This window comes from Meles meles, unplaced genomic scaffold (genome assembly GCF_922984935.1).
Source record: "Meles meles unplaced genomic scaffold, mMelMel3.1 paternal haplotype, whole genome shotgun sequence".
NCBI lineage: Eukaryota > Metazoa > Chordata > Mammalia > Carnivora > Mustelidae > Meles > Meles meles.
Window position 1 is genome coordinate 179567 of NW_025721250.1, and position 24610 is coordinate 204176.

Sequence of the window (24610 nt, forward strand, 5' to 3'; positions counted from 1 at the left end):
CAGGAATCTTGTAAGATGCCTCCAGCCCTTTCCATGGCTGCCCAATCCCCCATTCCTCCCAGGGAGCCCCGGATCTCTGTTCCCCAGTTCTGTAGGATCCCTCACTCGCTCACCTTTCCCAGGGTCCAGGAATCTCTCAGTCTTGCCAGGGGCCCAGAGCTCTCCCCCCAGTTCATGGGGTCCTCCTGCCACCTGGAGCCCGAGAGCTGGTGTGGGGAAATGGCAGGGCATAGCACAGGCCTGAAATAGGAGGGACCTGTGGTTGTCACCCGAGCTGCCATTAAGAGCTGTGAGACATGAGGCACTGGATCTCCGAAGACAATTCAGCCCATGGAGTTGATGACACCAAGGTCTATGTGTTCTCAACATGTGGCTTCTTCTTGTCCTTTGCACAGTTATGGACACAGGCATGGACACTCTCGGTTTACTGAAGGAAACGAGCACTGGGCCAAACAGCAGGTAAGCAGGACAGCTGGGTCTCAAACTCTAGGCTCCCGGCTTGTCTCCAGGGGCTACAAAGGGTTTCATAGTGTTGTGCCCGAGTCTTCACGTCTGAGAGAGCACCAAGGAGCCAACACCGATGCAATCGCATGAGGGTTTATTTGACAAGCTTAAGCTTGGGCCCAAGTATACCCAATGCAGCAGAGTAGGGACTTGGACCCTGAACCAGATTACAGGCAGAGTTTTTAAGGGCAGAGTAGGGGTGGACTCAGCGGTGGGTGAGGACAAAGGGGGTGTTCAGCAGGGCTACCAGGGTAAAGAAGACTGTCAGGATATTGGAGGCTTGGTTATTATCAAGCTAAGGCTGTTTTTCCTTCAAATGAGGCACTAACATGAAGACAGTTGGGAGTTTCCTGGTGGAATATCACATTCCTCCTATCAAGCGTCCTTGTTAGTGAGATTTAGCACTGGGACATTTGTGAACCGAGGGAGACTCCTGTCTTGCAGGATTGTATTTCTGCAAGTTAACTCTTTGTTCACACATACTACTGAGGGGAGAGGAGTGGGTGGAGGGGGGGTGCAAGGTGCCAGTTTTTGCTTTGTCAAGATGGCTGTACTTATGTCAGGGCTAGACTCGTGGTGGGTACAGCCTTGGTTTTCTTGGCGTCCACAATAGATAGGAGACTGACTCTGGCTTTGGGGACACCTCCTCAACTCCATGACTGATCTCACCTGTTTGAGGCCCCCAAACTCTGTTCCCTGCTTCTTTCCCTGCTCCCAATTCCAGTTCTAATCAAGGTGAATCTGGCCATCTTTCATGGAAGTCCCCCTTACAGGCTGGGCCTCTCTCCTGCTCACTTTTGGGGTAGTCTAACTCCACCGCTTCCATAGCTGGTCTCTCATTCCACAACCAGGCCCGCCCAACTCTGGGGCTCTTGAGGTGGACAGCGGCATCTAAGCAGAATTTTATACTTTGTTTTGTTATCCTTGTTTTGTTTCTGCATGTTTTTTATGGTTTCCTTATATGTATGTTTAGATGTTCTCCTAACTGAGGGTGGCGGGAGTGGAAGTGGGTGGGAAGGATGGGGTGGCTGGGGGATGGACATTGGGGAGGGTATGTGCTTTGGTGAGTGCTTGAGTTGTGTGAGACTGATGAATCACGGACCTCTACCCCTGAAACAAAAAATACATTATATGTTAATTAGGAAAAAAAAGCTGTTGTTCTATTTAAGCAATACTAGAATGGTTCCTGTTTACAAGAAATTTACATAATGATAAAGTGGTGCTTTGTAGAGTACTGATATTCAGCTGTCTTGGGCCAGAAGGAGTTGAGGAAACATTGTGAGTGTCCTAGGGAGACATAATTTAGGAAGTTCAGCTCAGGACAGGGCCCAGGACAGATGATAACAAGGGGTTTGTCTAGTCTCCTGGGTCCCTGGCCCTGCCCACCTGCTTGGCTGTCCCCACCCAGCACATCTGGAGCTGCCAGCTCCCTGGGTGTTGTCCTGGATCCGCCAGGATCCTGGAGGTCCCAGGAGATGCCATGAGAGTCTGATTGGATTGTTTCCCTGTGAGGTTCGTCATGTAAAGCCGAAGCTAGTAGGTAGGAGGGTCACAAAGAGAAGTGACACATCTATGCTGTTGGAGGTGTTCAAATGTCTCGGCCAATTAGGGATGGTTTTGAGACCATGCAGTCTTCTCACACTAATACCGGAGAATATTCCAGCCCAGAAGATATATTTGTTTACAGTTGTATCATGCTCCTATCATTCAGTTCCAGTGTTGCTCTTTTTCTTTTCTATTTCCTTTTTTTAAAGAATTTATTTACTTATTTGACACAGAGAGACAGACCACAAATAGGCAGAGAGGCAGGCAGAGAGAGAGGTGGAAGCAAGCTCCCTGCTGAGCAGAGTGCGATGCGGGACTTGATTCCAGGACCCTGAGATCATGACCTGAGCTGAAGGCAGAGGCTTTAACCCACGGATCCACTCAGGCACCCCTCTTTTCTATTTCTTTACTCCTGTTCCATTGATAGAGGTACTTCTCAATTTCTAAACATATGGGAATTTCTAGGTCACTTTTTAGCAGTGATTTCTAGCACATTATGTTACTACAACATGCTTTTTTGTTGTCTGTGATTTCATGCTTCTGAAAAAAATTGAAATTTCCCTTATGGCTAAATAAATTTGGCGCATTTTTATAACGGTCTCCTATGTGCCTAAAGTCAGTCAATGTGGATGTGGACAGATGTATGGAGACATCTATGGGATTCAGATGGTTTGCCATCAAGATCTACTTCTTGTGGGTGTTCTGTCTGCATTGAGTTGCTGAGAAAGGGCTGGAACCTCCTATTCTGATTGTGTATTTTCTTTTTGTTGCAGTTTAGTCCTCCTTTGCTTTCTACATTGTTCAGCCAGTGGCTCTCAGACGGGAGTTTGGAAAGGAAGGAGAGAGCGCACAGAAGAGGGAACAGGGACCTGGGTTGGAGGGAGCAAACAAGAAGGATGGCCAAAGTTCCAGAGAGGACCTGTCGTTGGGATGGCACGTGGTGGGGTATCACGTGGGAAGGGGCTTTGTACCAACGAGGTCACCTGTGGCATCCATGTTGAGCTACTAGGGGCAAAGGCAGCTGATTGGTGGAGAGATTAGAATGGTTCTAGGTTGCTAAGGAAACGTTCAAACCCGGGAAGGCTTGGTGGAGGATGGATTCTCCACACCAACTGCTCCTGAGAGTTCACTTTACCTGCTGATGTGTCCTGCTGACCTTGTGCTTTACTAACCTGCTGACCTCCTAACCTTTGTGAACCTTGCTCCTTCCCCTGAAGTACTTAATTTGACCCTGACCCCTTCTCCTGACCAACACCTTCCCCATCCTACCCTCTATTTCCTCCCTATTCCCATCCCTAATTCCCAACCTATCCCCTCCCCACCCCTCCCTCCCCTACCCCCCAGCCATCTTCACCTCCTCCCTGGGCCCACAGTGCCCCTTAAAAGGACCAGGGCATGATGGTGCAAAGGCTGCTCTTCTGGCTCCTCTTGCTCCAATGTCCCAGTTCCCCAAACACAAATGTGAGTAACTGTGACACTTCACTGATGTCTTCCTTCTTCTTCTTCATCTTATTCTCCTTCTTCTTTTTTTCTTTTTGGATATTTGAGAAATAGAGAAATTTACTTGATTTATTTATTTGAGGAATAGAGAAAAAGGACACAGGTGTAGGGGGAAGAGCAGAGAGGGTGGGAAAGAGAATCCCAAACCAGCTGTGCAGTGAGCGCAGAGCCCTAGGAGGGGCTTAACCTCAGGACCATGAGAACATGACTTGACCCAAACCAAGACTTGGTCACTTAACTGACTGAGCTGTTTGTGTGCCCATGAGCTGCTAGTGGTGTCTTCCTTCCGACTGGGTTCTTTCACACGGTGGTTAAATAACAGCTTTTTCATGGGGTTCTTGATGGTAACTTCAGAAGAACGACAGTTCTTCCTGACGACTAGACCCCACATGGCTGGTTTCTGGGTCAACCTGAAGGGGTTGTAGCCACAGCCATTTGCATCAAGTTTTGGGTCCTGTCTGTGCTGCTTGGTCCAAGAAGAGCAGCTTTGGTAGGATGGAAACCTGTAGACACCAGGTTTATAGTGTCAAGAGGAAGGATTTGTGAAGATAGGAAAAGCCATTGAGCTCTTTCTCCTAAATAGGGGGTTTGTGTGATATGTACATCATATCACTTTAAAACTGTCTTTGAAAATGTCAGGAACTCTAATTTAATAGGAGCTAGGGGTATTAGATTGGTCCCTGGAAGCCCAGTGAAGATCCTGCCGCAAGCCTGGTAAATTCAGGGTCCATCTTCTGTCTAGTTGGTTTTCCTGTCAGCGCATTGTTTCTGTTTGTGAAGTTTGGCAGCCCTGGGTATCTCAAGCATTGGTGTTGGGACTAGAGTGTTAAAAAGTGAAATGTCCTTTGTGCTCTGTGCTTCTTGGTTTGTTGACTTTTAGCAACTTCTGAATCAGCCCTTTCCTTCTGATCTTGGAGGCTGTCCCCAAGGACCGTGTGTCCCACCAGGTCCATGGAGACCTGAGAATCCCAGAAGACACTAAGTGACCGCATCCTGCTGGGAGATATGTCACCGGAAAATCACTAGGAGTGACGTGATCAGGAAGTGAATGAGTTGTTGTCCTTTCTTTGACCAAGTATGTGCAGAGTGTCGATTTCCCCAAAATAAGAAAGTTCTGGATGTCTTTAGGATTGTCTAAATATAAAGAAATATGTGGTTCCCTGCATGAATATTTCACTCTATCAAGAAAAATTAAAACCTGTACCCCCAGGAGAAAGAGAGAGTCAGCCAACAGTTAGGGAATACCCCTGGATACAAGTAGACTTCTTTAGTTCCGCTTGCTCCAGATTATGAAAGAGGGGTCCAGAAGTGTCAGTAGTCAAGAAGGAACCTGGTATTGGGGCAGGCCCATCCCACATGAAGTCCTCTAGTCAAAATGGACTTCATTCTGTTTCATTTGAGTCTTCAGAAGAGAGAATTTCTTGGTCATCTTGATTGGAATCATTCCCCTCTACCTAGGCTGCATCTCATGGATCAGTTCACCTTTCTCACCCTACCCCATCTCTGAACTCTTGCTTGAATGAACTGGTCTTGCATTTCCCACCTCCACCTGCTCATGGCCACTGTCGGAGAACCTAGTGTTTTTGGCCCCGCTGGCTGTCATCTAGTTAAGACTCAGCTACTGGTATCAGCATCCAGACAGCTGCCAGATGTACTGAGTGCCCACAAGTGGGTACGTTTTACATTCGTGACCAGACAGCCTCTGTCTTTTGTGCATTTGGTCCCCATGATCAACCACTGTGCTGACAGCTACTGGTCTTTCAGACAGTGGCTATTCAAAGACAGTGTACGTTTCCCACCAGCACACATTTTCCTGACCTCAGCTGTGAGGCCTGAAGAGGAAAATGTTACAGATTTCAGGAGCTCCTTTCTAGAGAGGTGTGTTTGCACAAAATTCAAGCTTGGTGGGAATTAGTATGAATTGCATTGTGAATGTCTTTTCTCCTGAAATGCTTCTAAATGTAGTTTTTGTAAAATGATGTGTTTCTTGCCTTGGTGTTCATGTCCAGGAATTTTGTATTCTTAAAATTCACAGGCACCTGGGTGGTTCAGGCAGTTAAGTGTCTGCCTTAGACTTGGGTCATGATCCCAGGGTCCTCGGATTGAGCCCTGATTGGGCTCCCTACTCAGCTGTCAGTCTGCTGCTCAGTCTCCCTCTGTCCTTCCGCCTCTCTCTTTCATATAAATAAATATATTCGTTAATATTTTCTCTCTTTAGAAAGCTAAATTTTATAGTTGCTATTGCATGATTTAAATACAGTAGAAAGAAATAGGAACATGAATTCCTTCCATTGGCTTTTTGGAGATACTAAACGTCACAGATAACCTTAGAACATACATGATTGCCTGATTATGCAAATCCTTATGTCCTTCAGAAATCTGACATCTTGGACTGTGATTCAGAATCAAAGTGAACATTGAAAGAAAACAAATGTTTTCAGAAACTAAGCAATAACTCTAATTTATTTTTATTGGACAATTATCGCATATTGTATTAACAAGCATCCTCCTGTCTCTCTCACTTATGTCCTAATCTATAAACATCTGTCCATATAACATGCTCATTTGTACCTCTAGTACATTATATTCATGATTTCTCTCATTCTTCCATAAATTTTGGGTGTAGTTTTGGAAATGTTCCAAAGAAGTTTATCCAGGTCCTTCATGGATGTACAATAGAAGTCACTGACTTCTTACCTATTCTAAGTTCACTTTGACTTATCTTGTCTATTTGATGTTGGCTTATAAATTCTCAAGTTCTGTTAGCTATAGAAAAAAAATTGCAGTGTGCTTGTAGGTAAAATAAAATCTCTTAAGATTTGTCTATTAGATTTTGCCTACAGCTTCAGTGTGTTATAATGTATATGTGATCACAACATCTTTTCAAAGAATACTGTTTGTTGATATTGGACATAGGTAAGCAACAAGGAAGCCATCACCATGGTAAGATGATAAACACACTCATCACTGCCAAAAGTTTGCCCCAGCTCCTTGGAAATCCCTCTGTGTTCCTTCTCCTCTAGGAGGAGACAGTTGAGAGGTATGCTTACCTCCTGGAGGCTGGTTGAGGGTTTGTACAGTTGATTCTTTGTGACAGATACACAGTAAATGTCTTTGAGATTCCTCATTGTCTCAAATGGTATTTCAGCTTGTCCTTTCCTTGCCTGACCATTTCCTTCTTGGCCCTCATGAGATTGAAGTTCTGTGGAAGCTTCTCATTTTAACTGCCTCCTTGGGAACCTGTGCCTTTCTCATTTACCTCTGGAGAACCGTCCTTGCTGTAAGTATATTAATATACCTTCTGTACTTTCATTCATAAATAAGCAGAAAATTTTATAGTCACTGAACATTTTTTTATTTTTTTATAAACATATAATGTATTTTTATCCCCAGGGGTACAGGTCTGTGAATCGCCAGGTTTACACACTTCAAAGCACTCACCATAGCACATACCCTCCCCAATGACCATAACCCCACCCCCCTAGTCCCTGGACATTTCTATGTCCATTCAGTACTACAAATTTCCCTCTAATATGTCAATTTTGATTATCACCAGATTGATGTAGTTTTAAATTTCTATTGAAGTGACTTCTTGATCCATATGTTCTTCTTTTTTTTTTAAGTTCAAGAATAATTGGCAAACAGTATAATATGAGTTTCAGGTGTACAACATGACTCAGCAATTCTGAACATTTCTCAGTGCTCATGCCAGAAGTGAACTCTTCTTCCCCTTCACCTCTTTCACCCTTCCCTCTACCCAACTGTCCTCCCACCCATGTCTTCTTTAGAAGTGTGCTGGTGAATCTCCATTTTTGGTCATTCCCAGTTATCTTTCTGTTCTCGATCTCTCGTTTGACTCATCTGTGGTCTGAGAACATAGTTCCTGTGGTTTTGATTCCTTTGGTGGTTCATATGTGTTGTATGGCCCGGAATATGGGCTCTCTCGGTGACTGTTCCATGTGAGCTTGAGAAGAATGTCTATACCTGGTTGTTGAATGAAGTATTCTGCCGATGTTAGTGGATGCAGTGGATGGGTGATGCCGGTCAGTTCACCTGCGTTCTCATGGAACTTCTGTATCTCTGGGTCTGTCAATGACTGATAAGAGGGTTTTGAATTCTCCAGCTGTAGGAATGGATTCATCTGTTCCCACCAGCAATATTTTCCGTTTCTGCTTCATGTGCTCTGATACTCTGTTGTTGATGCATGCACATTACAAATTGCTGTGTCTTTTTGGAGAAGTGACCCCTTCCTCATTGAAATAATGCCCGTCATTATTCCTGGCGGCTTTCCTTACTCTGTGGTGTGTTTTGAAGGATCATTTCACTGGCCACAGGTTTCTAGCTCGATGTTCCTTTAAACACTATAAACATTTCATCATTCTTGATGGCATGGTTTCTGGAAAGAAGTGTGATGTTCTTATCCTTCTTCCTCTGGAGTAAGGTGTTACTACTGCTCCCCTCTCCCCCTTCCCCCACCCACTCCCAACCCCTGCTCCAGATTTCCAGAACTGTTTCTTTGTCTCTAATGATCTGTAGCTGAATATTCTAGATTAGGCAACATCGGTGTTTTTTGTTCATTGTTTGTGTGTGTGTTTTGGTATTTATCCTCTTCCAATGTTTTCATTTCCTGGATCTTGATTTGGTAACTCCATTAATTTTGGACAATGCTCTGTCATTCCTGTTACATGTGTGTTACACATTTTGTAATGAACTACCAATCTTGGATTTTCTGTGCTGTCTTTGTCATTTTTGTCTCTGTGTTTCTCTTTTGGAAGTTTCTACTGGACATTCTTTACTGTTAATGATTCTTTCCTCTGGTTTGTTTTGAGCCTCTTCAAAAGGCCAGCATAAGCACTCTTGATTTCTGTAATGGTGTTGTTGTCTGGAATCATATTACAGCCTTAGAGTTTCACATCTCTGCCCACATTTACCATCTCGTCTTCCTCTTGTGCACTTTTCCCTTAGACCCAGTATCATACATCGAAGAGACTTTAAAGTCCAGCCTGCTCTCCCCATCACTTCTGCCACAGGAAGTGTGATTCTCGTGCTTGCTGTCATGGTTTTTACCTGCAGTATGCCTTGTTGGGTTGTGTTGAAATCCAGATACTGTGTCCTGGTAAAGGAAGTGAGGTAAGTGGGAGTTAGGGTGAGGTTTTCTGCGCCTCTGGCTCGGGGTTAGACTGAGGTCCTCGCCGGTGAGACAGGGAGGAGGTGGCACTGGAGTGATTTCCCTCAGCTCTGTGGCTTAGTCTTTGGGAAACCCCCAGTTAGACTCTGGAGACATGGTTTCACTTGAGGGCAGACCCTTCTAAGAAGAAAGAGCTCTTTTGAGGTTCTTTCTACATGGGACTATTCCCCCTCTCCCTGCCAATGGAGAAAACTTCCCTTCAAAGAGAAAAGAAAAATATTATGTATTTGGTGTAGCCATCTACTTTCCACTTGCCCTGCCCGTGGGGCTGGTGACATGGGCCAGGGGAGCTCAGAGGTTCCTAACCAACATGGGAAATTAAAGGAACAACCATGGCTTTCTGATTGCCCTCCCCTGATGTACTCTCCCCAACAACATACTATGACTGGTTTTTTTGATAGCATGGTGATACTCCAATATCCTGGCAAGATTTGGAGATTGGCCCCAAACTCTCATCATCCTGTGAAGTTTTAGAATGAGGAAATATGTTAATGGTGTCAAAATGAGGTCTTGCCTCGATGTTATTGAGCTATAATAACATCAGGGTGACTCGAATCTGAATTGCCTGACTCCCCTTTTTGAAAACATCAGCTGTCATTTCTGTTGTGGCTTACGCTTCATCTCTCGTCATGGGCCACTCTTTTTCTCATCCTATGGCTTTTACTTCTTTTTGATGACACCGCGTTTGAAACAGTCTGGGAAACTTCATAGCACCTGATGGGCTGTGACTGTGTGTGAATTCAGCGAACAGCCAACTCTTTTTACGGTTTCAGGAAAGCTTTGTAGAGAAGGAAAGAGGCATATCCTTGACAAAGCCTTTGCTCCCTTGCCTGCCTGCCTGCCTTCCTTCTTTCCTCCTTCCTTCCATTTTCTTTCTTTCAGGATTTTAAAAAAGTTGCAGGTTTTGTACTTCAGTGCAGATACTGGGTTGCAAAAAATTGAGGGAAATATGCTAAGTGAAATAAGTCCACTGGAGGAAGTCAGTTATCACGTGGTTTCACTTATTTGTGGAATATAAGGAATAGCGTAGAGAATATTTGGAGAAGGAAGGGAAAATGATTTGGCGGGGGGGATTCAGAGGGAGAGATGAACCATGAGAGACTATGGACTCTGGGAAGCAAACTTAGGGTTTCAGAGGAGAGGGGTGGGAGGAGCCTGGTGATGGGTATTAAGGAGGGTACGTATTTCATGGAGTACTGGGTGTTATACGCAAACAGGGCATCCTGGAACACTACATAAAAAACTAAAGACAGCCTTTGTGGTGACTAACATAAATAAAACTAGGGAAATGATGAATTAATGGATTTTTTTCAATGTCTGCATGATCCCTTGTCAAAATTGAATAGGTTGAACATTCATTGACTACAATGTGAATGGAATTAGGGGTCAAAAATAAGCTAAACACACGTGTGCTCTTTATCAGAAATGGATTGTGAACAATGATGATGTAATCAGGAAGTTCTAAGTTTGTCTTCTTTTTTAATCCTGTGAATTTATTCTGGTAGGCACAGTGATTATTGTAATACCTTTAATTACAATTGCGGTATTTATCTGAACTATAGATTTTTACTGGTAATATGTTTTGACATCCAGCTTATCTTTGTTTCTTCCTCTCTTAGATAAAGCCTCGACAATATGAAGGTAAGATTTTCGGCTTCAGTTTCTTTACCAAAAATTCTCAGTATCGGTGTTTGATGTGGGCATAATTTGATGAGGGATAAATATGGTGACTTCTGATGTCACACTGACTTGTTATGTCTTGAAAATGGTTCTCTTCCCCATGTGGAGTCTAAGTGACAGTTTGGAGGGAGTTGCCATCTCTAAGAGACCAGGACGAGGAACACCTGGTGGGACTAGGGAGAATACAAGGTGTAATTTTGCAGAGAGATGTTTAGGAGGCAAGTGAGGATCACAGTCTGAAATCTGGAGTGAGTACTTCACCATGAGCTGGCTCTTGGTGAAATGTCAAGAGGAGAAAACTCTCTGAGTCTAGCAAACACGCTACACTTAGAGAAGGAGGCAGATATTTCCATGCAGGGCGTGTGTCACAGGAGAGGATTAAATGGTGGTTTTGAGTCTGAAGTGGAGGGAGCCTTTCCTGCCAGGGGAGAATGAATGGAATAGAGCCTGTGCCAGCGGGGATAATGGATAGTGCCTGGGGCACCTAGATTGTGGTGATTCCGTGGTGCTGGCTGTTGACGGCCTGGGTGGCCGACTGGCTCTTAGGAAACTTTCGAATGTCGTTGTTCATCGCTGTGAGTGCGGCAGTGCTGCTGGTGAGAAGAGAGGTCTCAGAGCAGGAGAGCGATCACAGTGGGCCAGAATAGAAGTTTGCACTTTGAGGAAAGATGATAGAATTATTTTTTAAGACATTCTGTTTATTCATTTGACAGAAAGTGAGAGAGAGAGAGAGCGCGCGCACAAGCAGCGGAGTGGCAGGCAGACAGAGAGGGAGAATTGGGCTCCCCGCTGAGCAGAGAGTTGGATGTGGGATGCGATCCCAGGACCCGGTGTCCTGACCCCAGCAGAGGGCAGACCCTTAACCAACTGAGCCACCCAGGTGCCCCAAGATGAGAGAATCAATTGGCTCTTAGAGGAGTCTGTGTTCTAGACCTTACATGTGTTATGCAGCTGTGATCAGGCTCCTCTTGAGTGTTGTTTTCCTGTAAGGGTAGAGGGTAACATTCTCCTGTTGTGATGAAAAAAGCTTGTCTTCTCGGGTGTGTGCATTATCCAGGCCCTCCAGAGACTCTGTGTAATGTGGAGATTGTTACCCAAGTGTGTTTATAGCAGAGATCTTGTCCTCCAGAGCCCCCAGCCTGGGGTTCATGAAAGGCGATCTGTGAGCAGCAGAAATTCTCTGAAGGCATGCGAGTTGTCACTCACCTGACATCTTGAGTTTTCCTTGTGTGGAATTCCAAGTAGGACCTGGAAGTGGACGTGGCACTGAGCAGGACCAAAAGATAGATTTGCTCATTTTGGGTTGTGTGCAGGGACCTGATTTTGTATCTGAATTATTGGAGGAGAGAGATGTTCGTTGATAGGATGCTCGATTTTTCTGTCACAGCTCTGGCAATGACATGAGCATTTGCAGGGATTGGATTTTCCAAAAATGGTGCTTACAGATAGAGAAAAATGAGAAGACATTCGATTGCCTTTCTCTATGTTTGAAAAACATTTTAAGTAGGAATCTCACTGATATAGAAAGTCTTAGGTTTCAAATGCTGCTACAACTTGCTTTCTTGAGGCACACTGGGAATGCTAGCAAGTTAGTGACACCCAAGTGTCAGAGAATGCTCTCTGGTGCTAACACAGTGGGTTTATTCAATGTCACTGTTTTTGCTAATTATCTTAAAATTCTTTTTTCTCCTTTCAGTTACTTTAGACCAAATAAAGAAGAAGATTGATGACTTTAAAAAGGAAAACAGGGACCTTGAAAAAAAAATAGCGTGTTGGGAGGAGAAGGTATGTGTGCCCTTTCAAATATTTTTTGTGATTTCATTTTGGTTACTTCCCCCTCTGGTAGTTCATTCTATTAATCTATTTTGTGCGATCCAGAAGCGGTCCTTGAGTAAGAGAAGCTTCACAAATGTAGCGCACTGCCTCTGTCTTTGTGAAAGGAGTCACAAAGATAGATTTCTCCAACATGCTATTTTGGAATTCTGATTCCTTTTTCATATGTTTTATAGGTCAGGAAAGCAAAAGAAGCAAAGAAGCAATCAGAAACTAAGAGAGAACATAAGCTTTCCCTTGCTGAAGTACATAAATTGAAAGTAAGAATCCTTTCTTTGCCTGAATTGTGTTCTAAAAACAGAAGTAAAGGTAATGAAATATTATTATTATTATTATTATTTATTATTATTATTATTATTAATTTCTAAGATTGATTGCTTTGAGAGAAGGATAGAGTGAGGGGAGGGGGTCTGAAGGAGAGAGAGACAGAATGCTAAGCAGACACTGTGCTGAGTGTGTCGCCTGATGCAGGAATCAATCCCATGGCCCTGAGATCAGGACTTGAGGCAAACGGAAGCAGGAGTCAGACACTCCACAGACTGGGCCACCCAGGTGCAACCCAGGTGTCCAAAGCAATGAATCATTGCTACTCATTCAATAGATATATATATATATTTCAATATATTTTCTTGAAGGAGAACATCAAAAAGGTGGAAGAGATTAATGAACATTTGAAGGACAGGCTTCAGTGTAAACAGGCTCTCTTTCAAGCTGAGAGAGAAAAGAATATCCAGAATGTGGATGTGGTAAGAGTTAGGTGTTAGTTGTCCTATAATGTGGCTTGGGAGGCTTTTCGTTTATTGGGTGAGGTGAGTGCAGCGTGCTCCTGTGCTGTTTACGCAGTAGAGCGTGGGCGTCCAGGAACTGCAACTCCTACAGAGCAGTGAGCTGTGATTTCACTTACGACCACCCCGATGAGGTTTGCTATTTCAAGGTCTAGGAAGTATGGTTTATTTCACAGCTGGGTCCTCATCACATCATTTAGCGCTGCCCTCCAAGTTATGTAGAAAATCCCACAAAATACATGAGCGATGAAGGGCGATAGCAAGCCCAATTGTATAGTAGAAGATTATTTTATATCTGTTCCACTAAGAAAGCCATTTGTGTGTTTTTTGACATGAACTAGTTTCCTTACTTTCTCCTTATTCCATTTATGCCTCAAGGGCTTTCTTTGTTGCCCTCCATGAGCCTGTCCTGTTAGGTGCCCTCATATGTCTTTTCTCAAATCTGTTTTAAAGGCCCAAGATGAATTGGGGGATCAAGAGCTGAGAGCCTTGACATCCAAAAACCACGAACTGAAAGGTATGTTGTTTTGGGGGAAGAAATCTCCATATGGTGACCATGAGTTTGCCTCGGGCAGGGAAAGATGCCTTCCTGCCTTCACAGTCTTGCCCTTCTCCTTTCCTCATCAAAACCAAGTTCTCAGGTCATGGCACAAACACACAAAAGCAAACTCATCCTTTACAGAAAGTAAAAAGTTCCTGGAAGGCCGGTGTAATGCCCTGAGTTCTCAGAAAACAGCTAAAGAAGCAGAACTTATCCTGCTAAAGAAGAAATTGGATGTGGTGGTGGAATTCTCTGAAAGACGAAAACTGACTGCAGAAGAGTAAGCTACTGCTGTGTTGTCCCAGATACCATTGTATGAATTTACGTGGCGGCAAGTCTAGAGAACTGTATTTGGATCTTCTGTAATTGGATCTTAGAGTACTTTTGCCAAATGCGTGCTGTAGAATTGTGCCTGCCCTTCCGATCTTGATTTGTGTAACCTGCATTTTCCTTTCTGTTCTAACGACTTGCCCCACGTTGTTGTGTGATTCGTTGGAGTAGAAGGGGAAAGGTACCAACATTAATCACATTGATACCTGGATCCCCTCTGGGTCAGTCTGCATTGTCTTTTCAGTTTCACTCTCATCATGTGCTCTTACCACTCCTGCATCAGGTCCATTTCTTGTTCAGCATGAGACTTGGGTCCAGAATGTGGAGAGAAAAATGGAATTCTCTTCCTGCAGAAACAGGGAAAGTTTCTTTGTGGAAAGTGGGCTGGGCCTCCAATAATACTGGGTCCCTTCATCTGGTGTACAACTGAGATCATTCACTCAAGGCGAATCCCTAAGAAGGCCAGCGTATTCCCTGTCCACCTGATTTTCTCTTTCTTCTTTTTTTAAAAGAGATTTTATTTATCTATTTGACAGAGAGAGGCACTGCAAGAGAGAGAACACAAGCAGGGGGAGTGGGAGAGGGAGAAGCAGGCTTCCTGCCGAACAGGGAGTCCAGTGTTGGGCTCTATTGCAGGACCCTGGGATCATGACCTGAACCAAATACTTTTAAGCATATACTTAATGACTGAGCCATCTTGGTGCCCCTCCACATGATTTTCTAGGTGTAACTCTCCCGGATCCCAACCAAAGCCTGCAGTTTCACTAAGTCTCATCTTTGCTGGCTGGACTGGAACTTCACTTGTTGCATTCCAACCTGTCACCAAAAGGTTACTTGTTCATTTACTGTGTATTCACTCGCCTGTTCCAGAATTCACTGATGTGTCCTGGGGAGATTGGCTCCCACTTCCAGGCTTTCTTTCTCCTGTGCTTCCTTCTTCTCCATCTGGTTCTCGTGTTTCTTCATGTGCTCTTCAGAAATTGGGTGCATTCACTACAAGTTCGCTCTCTTATCCAGTGTTTCCTTTTGTTTCTCAGGAAATCAGGATGTTGGAGTCCCTCATTCATGTTGAAATTCCCTGTCTTCCCTGCAGACTCAGGTTTTTGTTATTCCTTCCGACTCCAGGGATGGGGGTCGCTCTCTTTCACAGGCACCTGGGTTGTGTTCATTGGTAGGTTCTTCTTGGGGCAGGTCCAGTGTCCTGACCACCTTTCTCTCTTCAACACCACATCCCTCAGCCACACATTGACTGCCGCTCCAGAAGACATTTGCTGAAGGGTAGTTGAGAGACCAGAAGCAGATGCTCATGTCCTTCTCTTTCTAGAGCTTTTGTCTGTTTCTGAGTCTTTCTGCATGAGATTCTTGACAAGTGTCCAGTTGAAACCTGTGTATCAACACCATGAACAAAAGAGTCAAGGGCGGCACAGCAAACCAACCTTTCTAAGCATTGCTGTTTGCTGCCTTCGCCATCCATGAACTTGGTCTTGTTCAAGAAGATTGACTCGGGGCACCTGGGTGGCTCAGTAGGTTAGAGCCTCTGCTTTCATCTCAGGTCATGGTCCCAGGGTCCTGGGATCCATCCCTGCTTTGGGTTCTCTGCTCAGCGGGGAGCCTGCTTCCCCTCTGTCCCTGATTGCCTCTCTGCCTACTTGTGATCTCTCTCTGTCAAATAAATAAATAAAATCTGTAAAAAAAAAAAAAAGAAGAAGAAGGTTGTCTCAATGGAGCTGACAGTTTTGCATCTGAAGTATGTTCCCTGTGTATGTGACAGTTCACATGGATTATTAGAGGACATATTTTCGGCACTAAGATTGGCCTTTTCCTACACGAGGATCTTTCATGTGGGGCCAGGGGTTGTACTTCTAAAGCCTAGAGATGTGTGGGAGTGAGTTTCCATGCCAGTGAAGCCATATTCTGGAAGGTTCCTTGGGCTGACTGACTGTGTGGGGCCCAGCCTTTGTCTGAGGATCAGGGCTCCCCACGGAGGTGAGACTAATGCTGGGGCCCGTGCTTCATCCTAATGAGTGTAGCTTGTCAGGCTTGGCTTTTCACTTTGAATTGAAATGAGCCTTCACCATCTCAAACCAAAGACATACTCCAAGAAGGCACAAAGTGCAATGTTATTTGATGACATGGTGAGTGAATTAAAGTAGAGAAGTATAAAGACAGCCCCGATTGCATGGAGCTTGGCCAGCAACCAGAGTTCGGTTTTTCTTTAACCCTAAATGGGGCCTTCATTCATTTCCCTGTTGTGTTGTCAATCTGTGCTTTTAGTGGAGACATTCCAACATAGGCCAACAAGTGTGCTGGGAGGATAAATGGCAGAAATTCAGGACCTTGGCTACTGGACAATGTATATACCTTTCCCATCTTAGGAAACTAGAAGAGACACTTTATGAACTGAATGCAGCCAAGAATGAGCTGTCAGCGGCCGATGAAAATCTGAAAGTAGCCAAAGAAGAAATAGACAAGTACAGGTAAGTTCAGACACTACATATAGTGGCTCCTGAAAAACCTGTTCCTTTGTTTTTGTTTTGTTTTTTTAATTTTTAAATTTTTTTATAAACAGATAATGTATTATTAGCCCCCAGGGGCACAGGTCTGTGGATCGCCAGGCTTACTCACATCACAGCACTCACCATAGCACATACGCTCCCCAATGTCCATATCCCACCAACCTCTCCCTACACCCCTCCCCCCGGCAACTCTCAGTTTGTTTTGTGACATTAAGAGTCTCTTATGATTTGTCTCCCTCCTTATCCCTTCTTGTTTCATTTATTCTTTTCCTACCCCCCAAACCCCGAATGTTGCATCTCCACTTCCTCATATCAGGGAGATCATATGATAGTTGTCTTTCTCCCATCGACTTATTTCGCTAACCATAATACTCTCTAGTTCCATCCACATCGTCACAAATGGCAAGGTTCATTTCTTTTGATGGCTTCATAGTATCCCGAGATATATATATATGTATATATATATATCTCACATCTTTTTTATCCATTCATCTGTTGATGGACATCTCGGTTCTTTCCATAGTTTGGTTATTGTGGACATTGCTGCTATAAACATTGGGGTGCACGTGCCCCTTCAGATCACTATGTTTGTATCATTAGGGTAAATACCCGGTAGTGCAATTGCTGGGTCATAGGGTCGCTCTATTTTCAGCTTTTTGAGGAACCTCCATGCTGTTTTTCAGAGTGGTTGCACCAGCTTGCATTCCCACCAACAGTGTAGGAGGGTTCCCCTTTCTCCACATCCTCGCCAGCATCTGCCATTTCCTGACTTGTTAATTTTAGCCATTCTGCCTGGTGTGAGGGGGTATCTCATTGTGGTTTTGATTTGTATTTCCCTGATGCTGAGTGATGTGGACCTGTTTTTCATGTGTCTGCTAGCCATCTGGATGTCTTTGCAGAAATGTCTGTTCATGTCCTCTGCCCATTTCTTGGTTGCATTATCTGTTCTTTGGGTGTTGAGTTTGCTAAACTCTTTATAGATTTTGGATACTAGCCCTTTATCTGATATGTCGTTTGCAAATATCTACTCCCATTCTGTCAGTTGTCTTTTGGCTTTGTTAACTGTTTCCTTTGATGTGCAAAAGCTTTTGATCTTGATGAAGTTCCAACAGTTCATTTTTGCCCTTGCTTTCCTTGCCTTTGGCAATGTTTCTAGGAAAAATTGCTGTGGTTGAGGTCGAAGAGGTTGCTGCCTGTACTCTCTAGGATTTTGATGGATTCCTTTCTCACACTGAGGTCCTTCATCCATTTTGTCAGTTTTCATGTGTGGTGTAAGGAAGTGGTCCAGTTTCATTTTTCTGCATGTGGCTGTCCAATTTTCCCAACACCATTTGTTGAAGAGGCTGTCTTTTTTCCATTGGACATTCTTTCCTGCTTTGTCAAAGACTAGTTGACCATAGAGTTGAGGGTCTATTTCTGGGCTCTCTCTTCTTTTTCATTGATCCAGGTGTCTGTTTTTGTGCCAGAACCATGGTATCTTGATGATGACAGCTTTGTAGTAGAGCTTGAATTCCAGAATTGTGATGCCACCAACTGGCTTTCTTTTTCAATATTCCTTTGGCTATTCGAAGTCTTTTCTGGTTCCATATAAATTTTTTTAAAAGTAATTATATATAATCAAGTTGTTATCAGTTATTGATAGATGTATGTTTCAGTAATAGTGTACTTTTTTAAGATTTTATTTATTTATTTGACAGCGAGCTCATAAGTAGACAGGCAGGCGGGAGGGGGCAGGCTCCCTGCTGAGCAGAGAGCCCGACGTGGGGCTGGATCCCTGGACCCTGGGGTCATGACCCAAGCCGAAAGCAGAGGCTTTAACCCACTGAGCCACCCAGGCACCCCTCCATATAAATTTTAAGATTATTTATTCCATTTCTTTGATAAAAATGGATGGTATTTTGATAAGGATTGCATTAAATGTGTAGATTGCTTTACTTAGCAGACATTTTCACAGTATTTGTTTTTCTCATCCATGAGCATGGAACATTTTTCCGTTTCTTTGTGTCTTCCTCAATTTCTTTCATGAGTACTTTAGAGTTTTCCTAGTATACTTTCTTTGCTTCTTTGCTTAGGTGTATTGCTAGGTATCTTATGGTTTGGGTGCAATTGTAAATGGGATTGACTCCTTAATTTCTCGTCCTTCTGTCTTGTTGTTGTGTAAAGAAATGCAACTGATTTATGTGCATCGATTTTATATCCTGACACTTTACTGAATTCCTGTACAAGTTCTAGAAGATTTGGAGTGGAGTCTTTTGGGGTTTCCACATATAGTATCATATCATCTGCAATGAGTGAGACTTTCACTTCTATTTTGCCGATTTGGATGCGTTTCATTTCTTTTTGTTGTCTGATTGTGAGACTAGGACTTCTAGTACTATGTTGAATAGCAGTGGTGATAACAGACATTGCTGCCGTGTTCCTGACCTTAGCGGAAAAGCTCTCAGTTTTTCTCCATTCAGAATGATATTTGCGGTGGGTTTTCATAGATGGGTTTGATAATATTGAGGTATGTGCCCTCTATCCCGACACTTTGAAGTGTTTTGATCAGGAAGGGATGCTGTACTTTGTCAAATGCTTTTCCAGCATCTATTGAGAGTATCATGTGGTTCTTGTTCTTTCTTTTCTTAATGTATTGGATCACATTAATTGATTTGCGGATGCTGAACCACCTTGCAGCCCTGGAATAAATCCCACTTGGTGGTGGTGAATAATCGTTTTAATATACTGTTGGATCCTATTGGCTAGTATTTTGGTGAGAATTTTCGCATCTGTGTTGATCAAGGATATTGGTCTCTAATTCTGTTTTTTGCTGGGATCCTTGTCTGGTTTGGGGATCAAGGTGATGCCTCATAAAACGAGTTTGGAAAATTTCCTACCATTTCAGTTTTTTGGAACAGTTTCAGGAGAATAGGAATTAATTCTTCTTTAAATGTTTGATAAAATTCCCCTGGGAAGCCATCTGGCCCTGGGCTTTTGTTTGGGGATTTTTGATGACTGTTTCAATCTCTGTACTGGTTATGGGTCTGTTCGGGTTTTCTATTTCTTCCTGGCTCAGTTGTGGTAGTTTATATTGTCTCTAACAGTGCACCCATTTCTTCCAGATTGTCAAATTTGTTGGCGCACAGTTGCTCATAATATATTCTTATAATTGTTTGTATTTCTTTGGTGTTGGTTGTGATCTCTCCTCTTTCATTCGTGATTTTATTAATTTGGGTCCTTTCTCTTTTCCTTTTGATAGGTCTGTCCAGGGGTTTATCAACCTTATTAATTTGTTCAGAGAACCAGCTCCTAGTTTCATTGTTCTATTGTTTTTGTGGTTTGTATTTCATTGATTTCTGCTCTGATCTTTATGATTTCTCTTCTCCTGCTGGATTTAGGCTTTCTTTGTTGTTCTTTCTCCAGCTCCTTTAGGTGTAGGGTTAGGTTGTGTATTTGCACTAGAGAAGAATGTGTATTGTTGCTTTGGGATGGAATGTTCTGAATACATCTGTGATGTCCTTCTGGTCCAGGGTGTCATGTAAGGCCTTTATTTCCTTGTTGATCTTTTGCTTGGATGAGCTGTCCATTTCAGTGAGGGGAGTGTTAAAGTCCCCTACTATTATTGTATTATTGTCAATGTGTTTCTTTGATTTTGTTATTAATTGGTTTATATAGTTGGCTACTCCCACATTAGGGGCATAGATATTTAAATTGTTACATCTTCTTGTTGGAAAGACCCTCTGAGTATGATATAGTGTCCTTCTTCATCTCTTATTAAGTCTTTGGCTTATTAAGTCTTATTAAGTCTTTGGCTTAAAATCTAATTGATCTGATGTAAGGATTGCCACCCCAGCTCTCTTCTGATGTCCATTAGCATGGTACATTGTTTTCCACACCCTCACTTTAAATCTGGAGGTGTCTTTGGGTCTAAAATGAGTTTCTTGTAGGCAGCATATTGATGGGTTTTGTTTTTTTATCCATTCTCATACCCTGTGTCTTTTGATTAGGGCACTTAGTCCATTAACGTTCAGGGTAACTATTGAGACATATTAATTTAGTGCCATTGTATTGCCTGTAAGATGACTGTTACTGTATATTGTCTCTGTTCCTTTGTGATGTACAACTTTTAGGCTCTCTCTTTGCTTAGAGGACTCCCTTCATTATTTCTTGTAGAGCTGGTTTGGTGTTTGCAAATTCTTTCCGTTTTTGTTTGTCCTGGAAGCTTTTTATCTCTCCTTCTATTTTCAGTGATAGCCTAGCTGGATATAGTATTCTTGGCTGCATATTTTTCTCATTTAGTTCTCTGAATATATCACGCCAGTCCTTTCTGGTCTGCCAGGTCTCTGTGGATAAGTCTGCTGCCAATCTAATGTTTTTGCCATTGTATGTTACAGACTTCTTGTCCCCTGGTGCTGTCAGGATTTTCTTTGTCACTAAGACTTGTAAATTTTACTATTAGATGACGGGGTGTGGACCTATTCTTATTGATTTTGAGAGGGGTTCTCTTCACCTCCTGGATTTTGATGCTTGTTCCCTTTGCCATATCAGGTAAGTTATCTGCAATAATTCTCTCCAATATACCTTCTGCTCTGCTCTCTCTTTCTTCTTCTTCTGGAATCCCAATTAGTCTAATGTTTCATCTTATGGTATCACATATCTCTCAAATTCTCCCCTTGTGGTCCCATAGTTGTTTGTCTCTCTTTTGCTCAGCCTCTTTATTCTCTGTCATTTGGTCTTCTATATCACTAATTCTTTCTTCTGCCTCATTTATCCTAGCAGTAAGAGCCTCCATTTTTGACTGCACCTCTTTAATAGCTTTTTTGATTTCAACATGGTTCAATTGTAGTTTTTTTATTTCTCGAGAAAGGGCTTTTATTTCTCTGGACAGGGTTTCCTTAATATCTCCCATGCCTTGTTCGAGCCTAGCTAGAACCTTGAGAATCATCATTCTGAATTCTAGATCTGACATATTACCAATGTCCGTATTGATTAGGTCCCTCGCCTTCAGTACTGCCTCTTGTTCTTTTTTATGTGTGTGAGTTTTTCCACCTTCTCATTTTGTCCAGATAAGAATATATGAAGGAGCAAATAAAATACTAAAAGTGTGGCAAAGACCCCAGGAAAATGTGCTTTAACCAAATCAGAAGAGACCCCATATCATGGGGGGGGGGGGCGAGAAAGGGGGTAAAAAGAAGTTCAGGAAAAAAAATTTAGAAAGAAAACAAATAAGGAAAAAATATAAAAAAGAAAAAATATATATACATATTAGACTGGTGACTAGAACAGGGTCACTCACTTAATTTTGGGTGTATTTTGGTCTCTTAGAAGAAATTACCTCCCAATATTTTAAAGAATGAAAAACATATGTAAGGGTAAACACAATGAAGAGATGAAATATGACTATTAAGATGATAAAAAATTAATTTCTAAAAAAGGAGTTGATAGATAAGTTGGCTTGGAGAATAAAGAAAAGAAAGTGGAAAGAATTTGCTCAGGCTGGAGACTAGAACAAGACCGGTGGTAGATTTAGGGTGTATTTTGATCCATTAGAAGAAGTTGTACCCAAAATTTTCTAGAAGGAAAACCCTATGTGTATACAAAAACTGAAGTTAGATACAAAGAAGGATAAAATATGATAATAATAATGAAGGTTCAATAAATATTTTTTAAATGAAAAGTAAATTTTTAAGATAAACTAGTTTTCAGAAGCTATAAGAGGAAAGGGTAAACGTTTAAAAAATTAGCAGAAGAAAAAAAATTAAATAAAAAAAATAACTTTGCAAGACTAAAGTATCTTGGGGAGAAAGCCATGAATTCCGTGCTTTGCTTTCTCCTCCTCTGCAATTCCACTGTTCTCCTTAGTAAGTGAAGTCGGTCTTGCCTGGATTTCTTGTTGATCTTCTGGGGCAGGGGCCTGTAGTAGTGATTCTTAGGTGTCTTTTCCCAGGCGGAATTGCACTGCCCTTTCCAGGGGCCAGGCTAAGTAATCTGCTCCGGTTCGCTTTCAGGAGGTTTTGTTCTCTGAAAACTTTCCGTAGAGTTCCGGAAGACAGGAATGAAAATGGCGGCCTCCCAATCTATGGGCTGGAGGAGCTGAGAGCTCAGGGCCCCACTCCCCAGTGCACCCTCAGCACTCAACCACTCCCGTCTTCCTGGCCTCTGGCTGCGCTATGAGCTCACCCAGCCTGTGACCAAGCATCTCTGTCTCTGGCACACAGCTCCACCTGGAGTCTCCGAACCCCTTAGATCCCTGAGCTCTTCCGGGGGCGTCTTCCCGGATCTTATGGGGACCCCACTCACAGAGCAGAAGCCTGTGCCATGCATGGATTACGGTTCAAGGTAACCCCAATTTGAGAGCTCACTCCTCGGCTCTGTCTCTGTAGCCAGCTTTCCCACTCTAATACCTGTGAGTTCTGCGACACTAAGACACCGCCGATCCTTCTTTGACCCTGCGGGACCTGGGGCCATGCTGTCCCCGCGTGGGCTTCACCCCGGATTAGCCTCTGGAGCGATGTCCCTCAGTGGAGCAGACTTTTAAAAGTCCTGATTTTGTGCTCCGTTACTCTGCCGCTTGCTGGGAGCCGGCCCCTCCCCCCGGGGTCTATCCTCCCATCGCTTTGAATTCACTTCTCCGTGGGTCCTACCTTTCAGAAAGCGGTCAATTTTCTGTTTCTAGAATTGTTGCTCTTCTTCTCTTCAATCTCCTGTTGGATTTGTAGGTGTTCAGAATGGTTTGATAAGCTATCTAGCTCATCCCCTGCTACCTGATGTCATCTCAGCCTGCTACTTCTCCACCATCTTAACTCCTCCCATCCCTTGGATTTTTAATCTTTGTACATTTTGAGGACTCAATTAAGTAATATACCCCAAAATTCAGAGGATGTATCCAGAAAGAATTAACAGACACAGAAAGATAAGGCACAAAACAATTATGTGACTAAACACGTCCTGATCCCCAGTGTTGGCCTGACTCTGTGGAAACTGGCTCCACTGCAGTGTCCTTGGGGTGGTATCTTGAGGAAAGCAGTTTGTCCTCGGATGAGTCCTAGCCATAAACACGGTAGTGCCATCTGATGGCGCTGGTCTTTGCAACCCTGGGAACCATGGCGAGGACAGAGTTAAAGGAGAATAGAGCTTCATGACCAAAGACACTTGTCATCTGATAACTGAGGGAAAGATTGAAAACAGGTAAAGAAATTATGTCAATTCTGAACCTGCAGGCAAAGAAAAACGATTAAGGAAAGGCTGTAACAATAGCTTTGATCCTACTGTCCAGTGATAGTCCGCTGAAAGTGTTTCCTGTGTCAGGATCCATTGTATGAGGGGACAGATCAGAGGAGGATGGCCACGTGGGCAGATGATTGAAAATCACACCCAGTGTTGGGTTTTGTCTGATGCAAACAATTGTCCCTCACAGACAACAAGTGGAAGAAATGCAAGATCAGCTGCAGGAGTCCAAGCTCACCTTCAATCACAAGGTAACCTGAGTTGTGTCCGACACACTGACCCCTTGGCGCCCCCTGCAGGTGATGGTAGTGGTCCTTCGAGCCCTGAACATGGGCTTTGGGTGTGTTGGCTTTTTTCAGATCGCAGTTCAGGAGAGGAATGCTCTGGCTAACTGGCTAAGTGTTTTCTTTTTCCTCATCTTCGTTTGGGGCACAGTCGGGCACAACTGAATGTGGGTGTGTTTTTCTCCCACAGATGAAGGCTCGATATTGGGAAACAAGGATGATGCAGCAGAGCAGGGAGAACGCCTACCTGAAATACAGGTGTGAGAGTTTGACGTGCGTTTTTACGGGTGTTTGCAGAGGTGACGGCTCTGCTGTTTAGTGCCTAGGAGAGGACGTGGTGTTGTAATTCTTAGAGATGTCCTTTCTTTTTCTGTGTTCAAGACTATGCATGATGGAAAGGGAGATGATGTCTGGGGGATCCATGAGGCGTGAACCGATGCCGGGAAGGCCTATGTTGCAGAAGCCTGTGTGGCAAGGTAGGGAGCACGACATGAAATGCAGCAGTCTGATTTCTGCTGTGAAACCACACGGTGTCCTTCCCGTTGCTGTGGGTGATCGCTGTGTGTCCTGGAGAGAATCACAAGCCTGAAGGTTGTCTGAAGGGGTGACAAGAGGGTGCTTTCCTTATATGCCCCCCGGCAGCAGGACACTAGCCCCTGTGACAGGTGGAGCTCACGCCACTCCACACCTTCCCATCT

At 43.5% G+C, this 24610-nt stretch overlaps 1 protein-coding gene across 1 annotated transcript in view; it reads left to right on the forward strand.

Annotated features, from left to right (window-relative positions):
* Window positions 1–24542, forward strand: part of LOC123936224 (transport and Golgi organization protein 1 homolog) — a 101764-nt gene extending 77222 nt beyond the window's left edge. Inside the window, exons 6-16 of the mRNA XM_045996893.1 lie at window positions 396–459; window positions 6698–6829; window positions 10357–10378; window positions 12114–12202; window positions 12427–12510; window positions 13489–13552; window positions 13718–13856; window positions 16282–16383; window positions 23819–23879; window positions 24103–24170; window positions 24294–24542. Of these exons, the coding sequence (XP_045852849.1) occupies window positions 396–459; window positions 6698–6829; window positions 10357–10378; window positions 12114–12202; window positions 12427–12510; window positions 13489–13552; window positions 13718–13856; window positions 16282–16383; window positions 23819–23879; window positions 24103–24170; window positions 24294–24501 (1033 nt within the window). The 3' untranslated portion in view covers window positions 24502–24542. The remainder of the gene's footprint in view (window positions 1–395; window positions 460–6697; window positions 6830–10356; window positions 10379–12113; window positions 12203–12426; window positions 12511–13488; window positions 13553–13717; window positions 13857–16281; window positions 16384–23818; window positions 23880–24102; window positions 24171–24293) is intronic.
* Window positions 24543–24610: the final 68 nt, after the last annotated feature.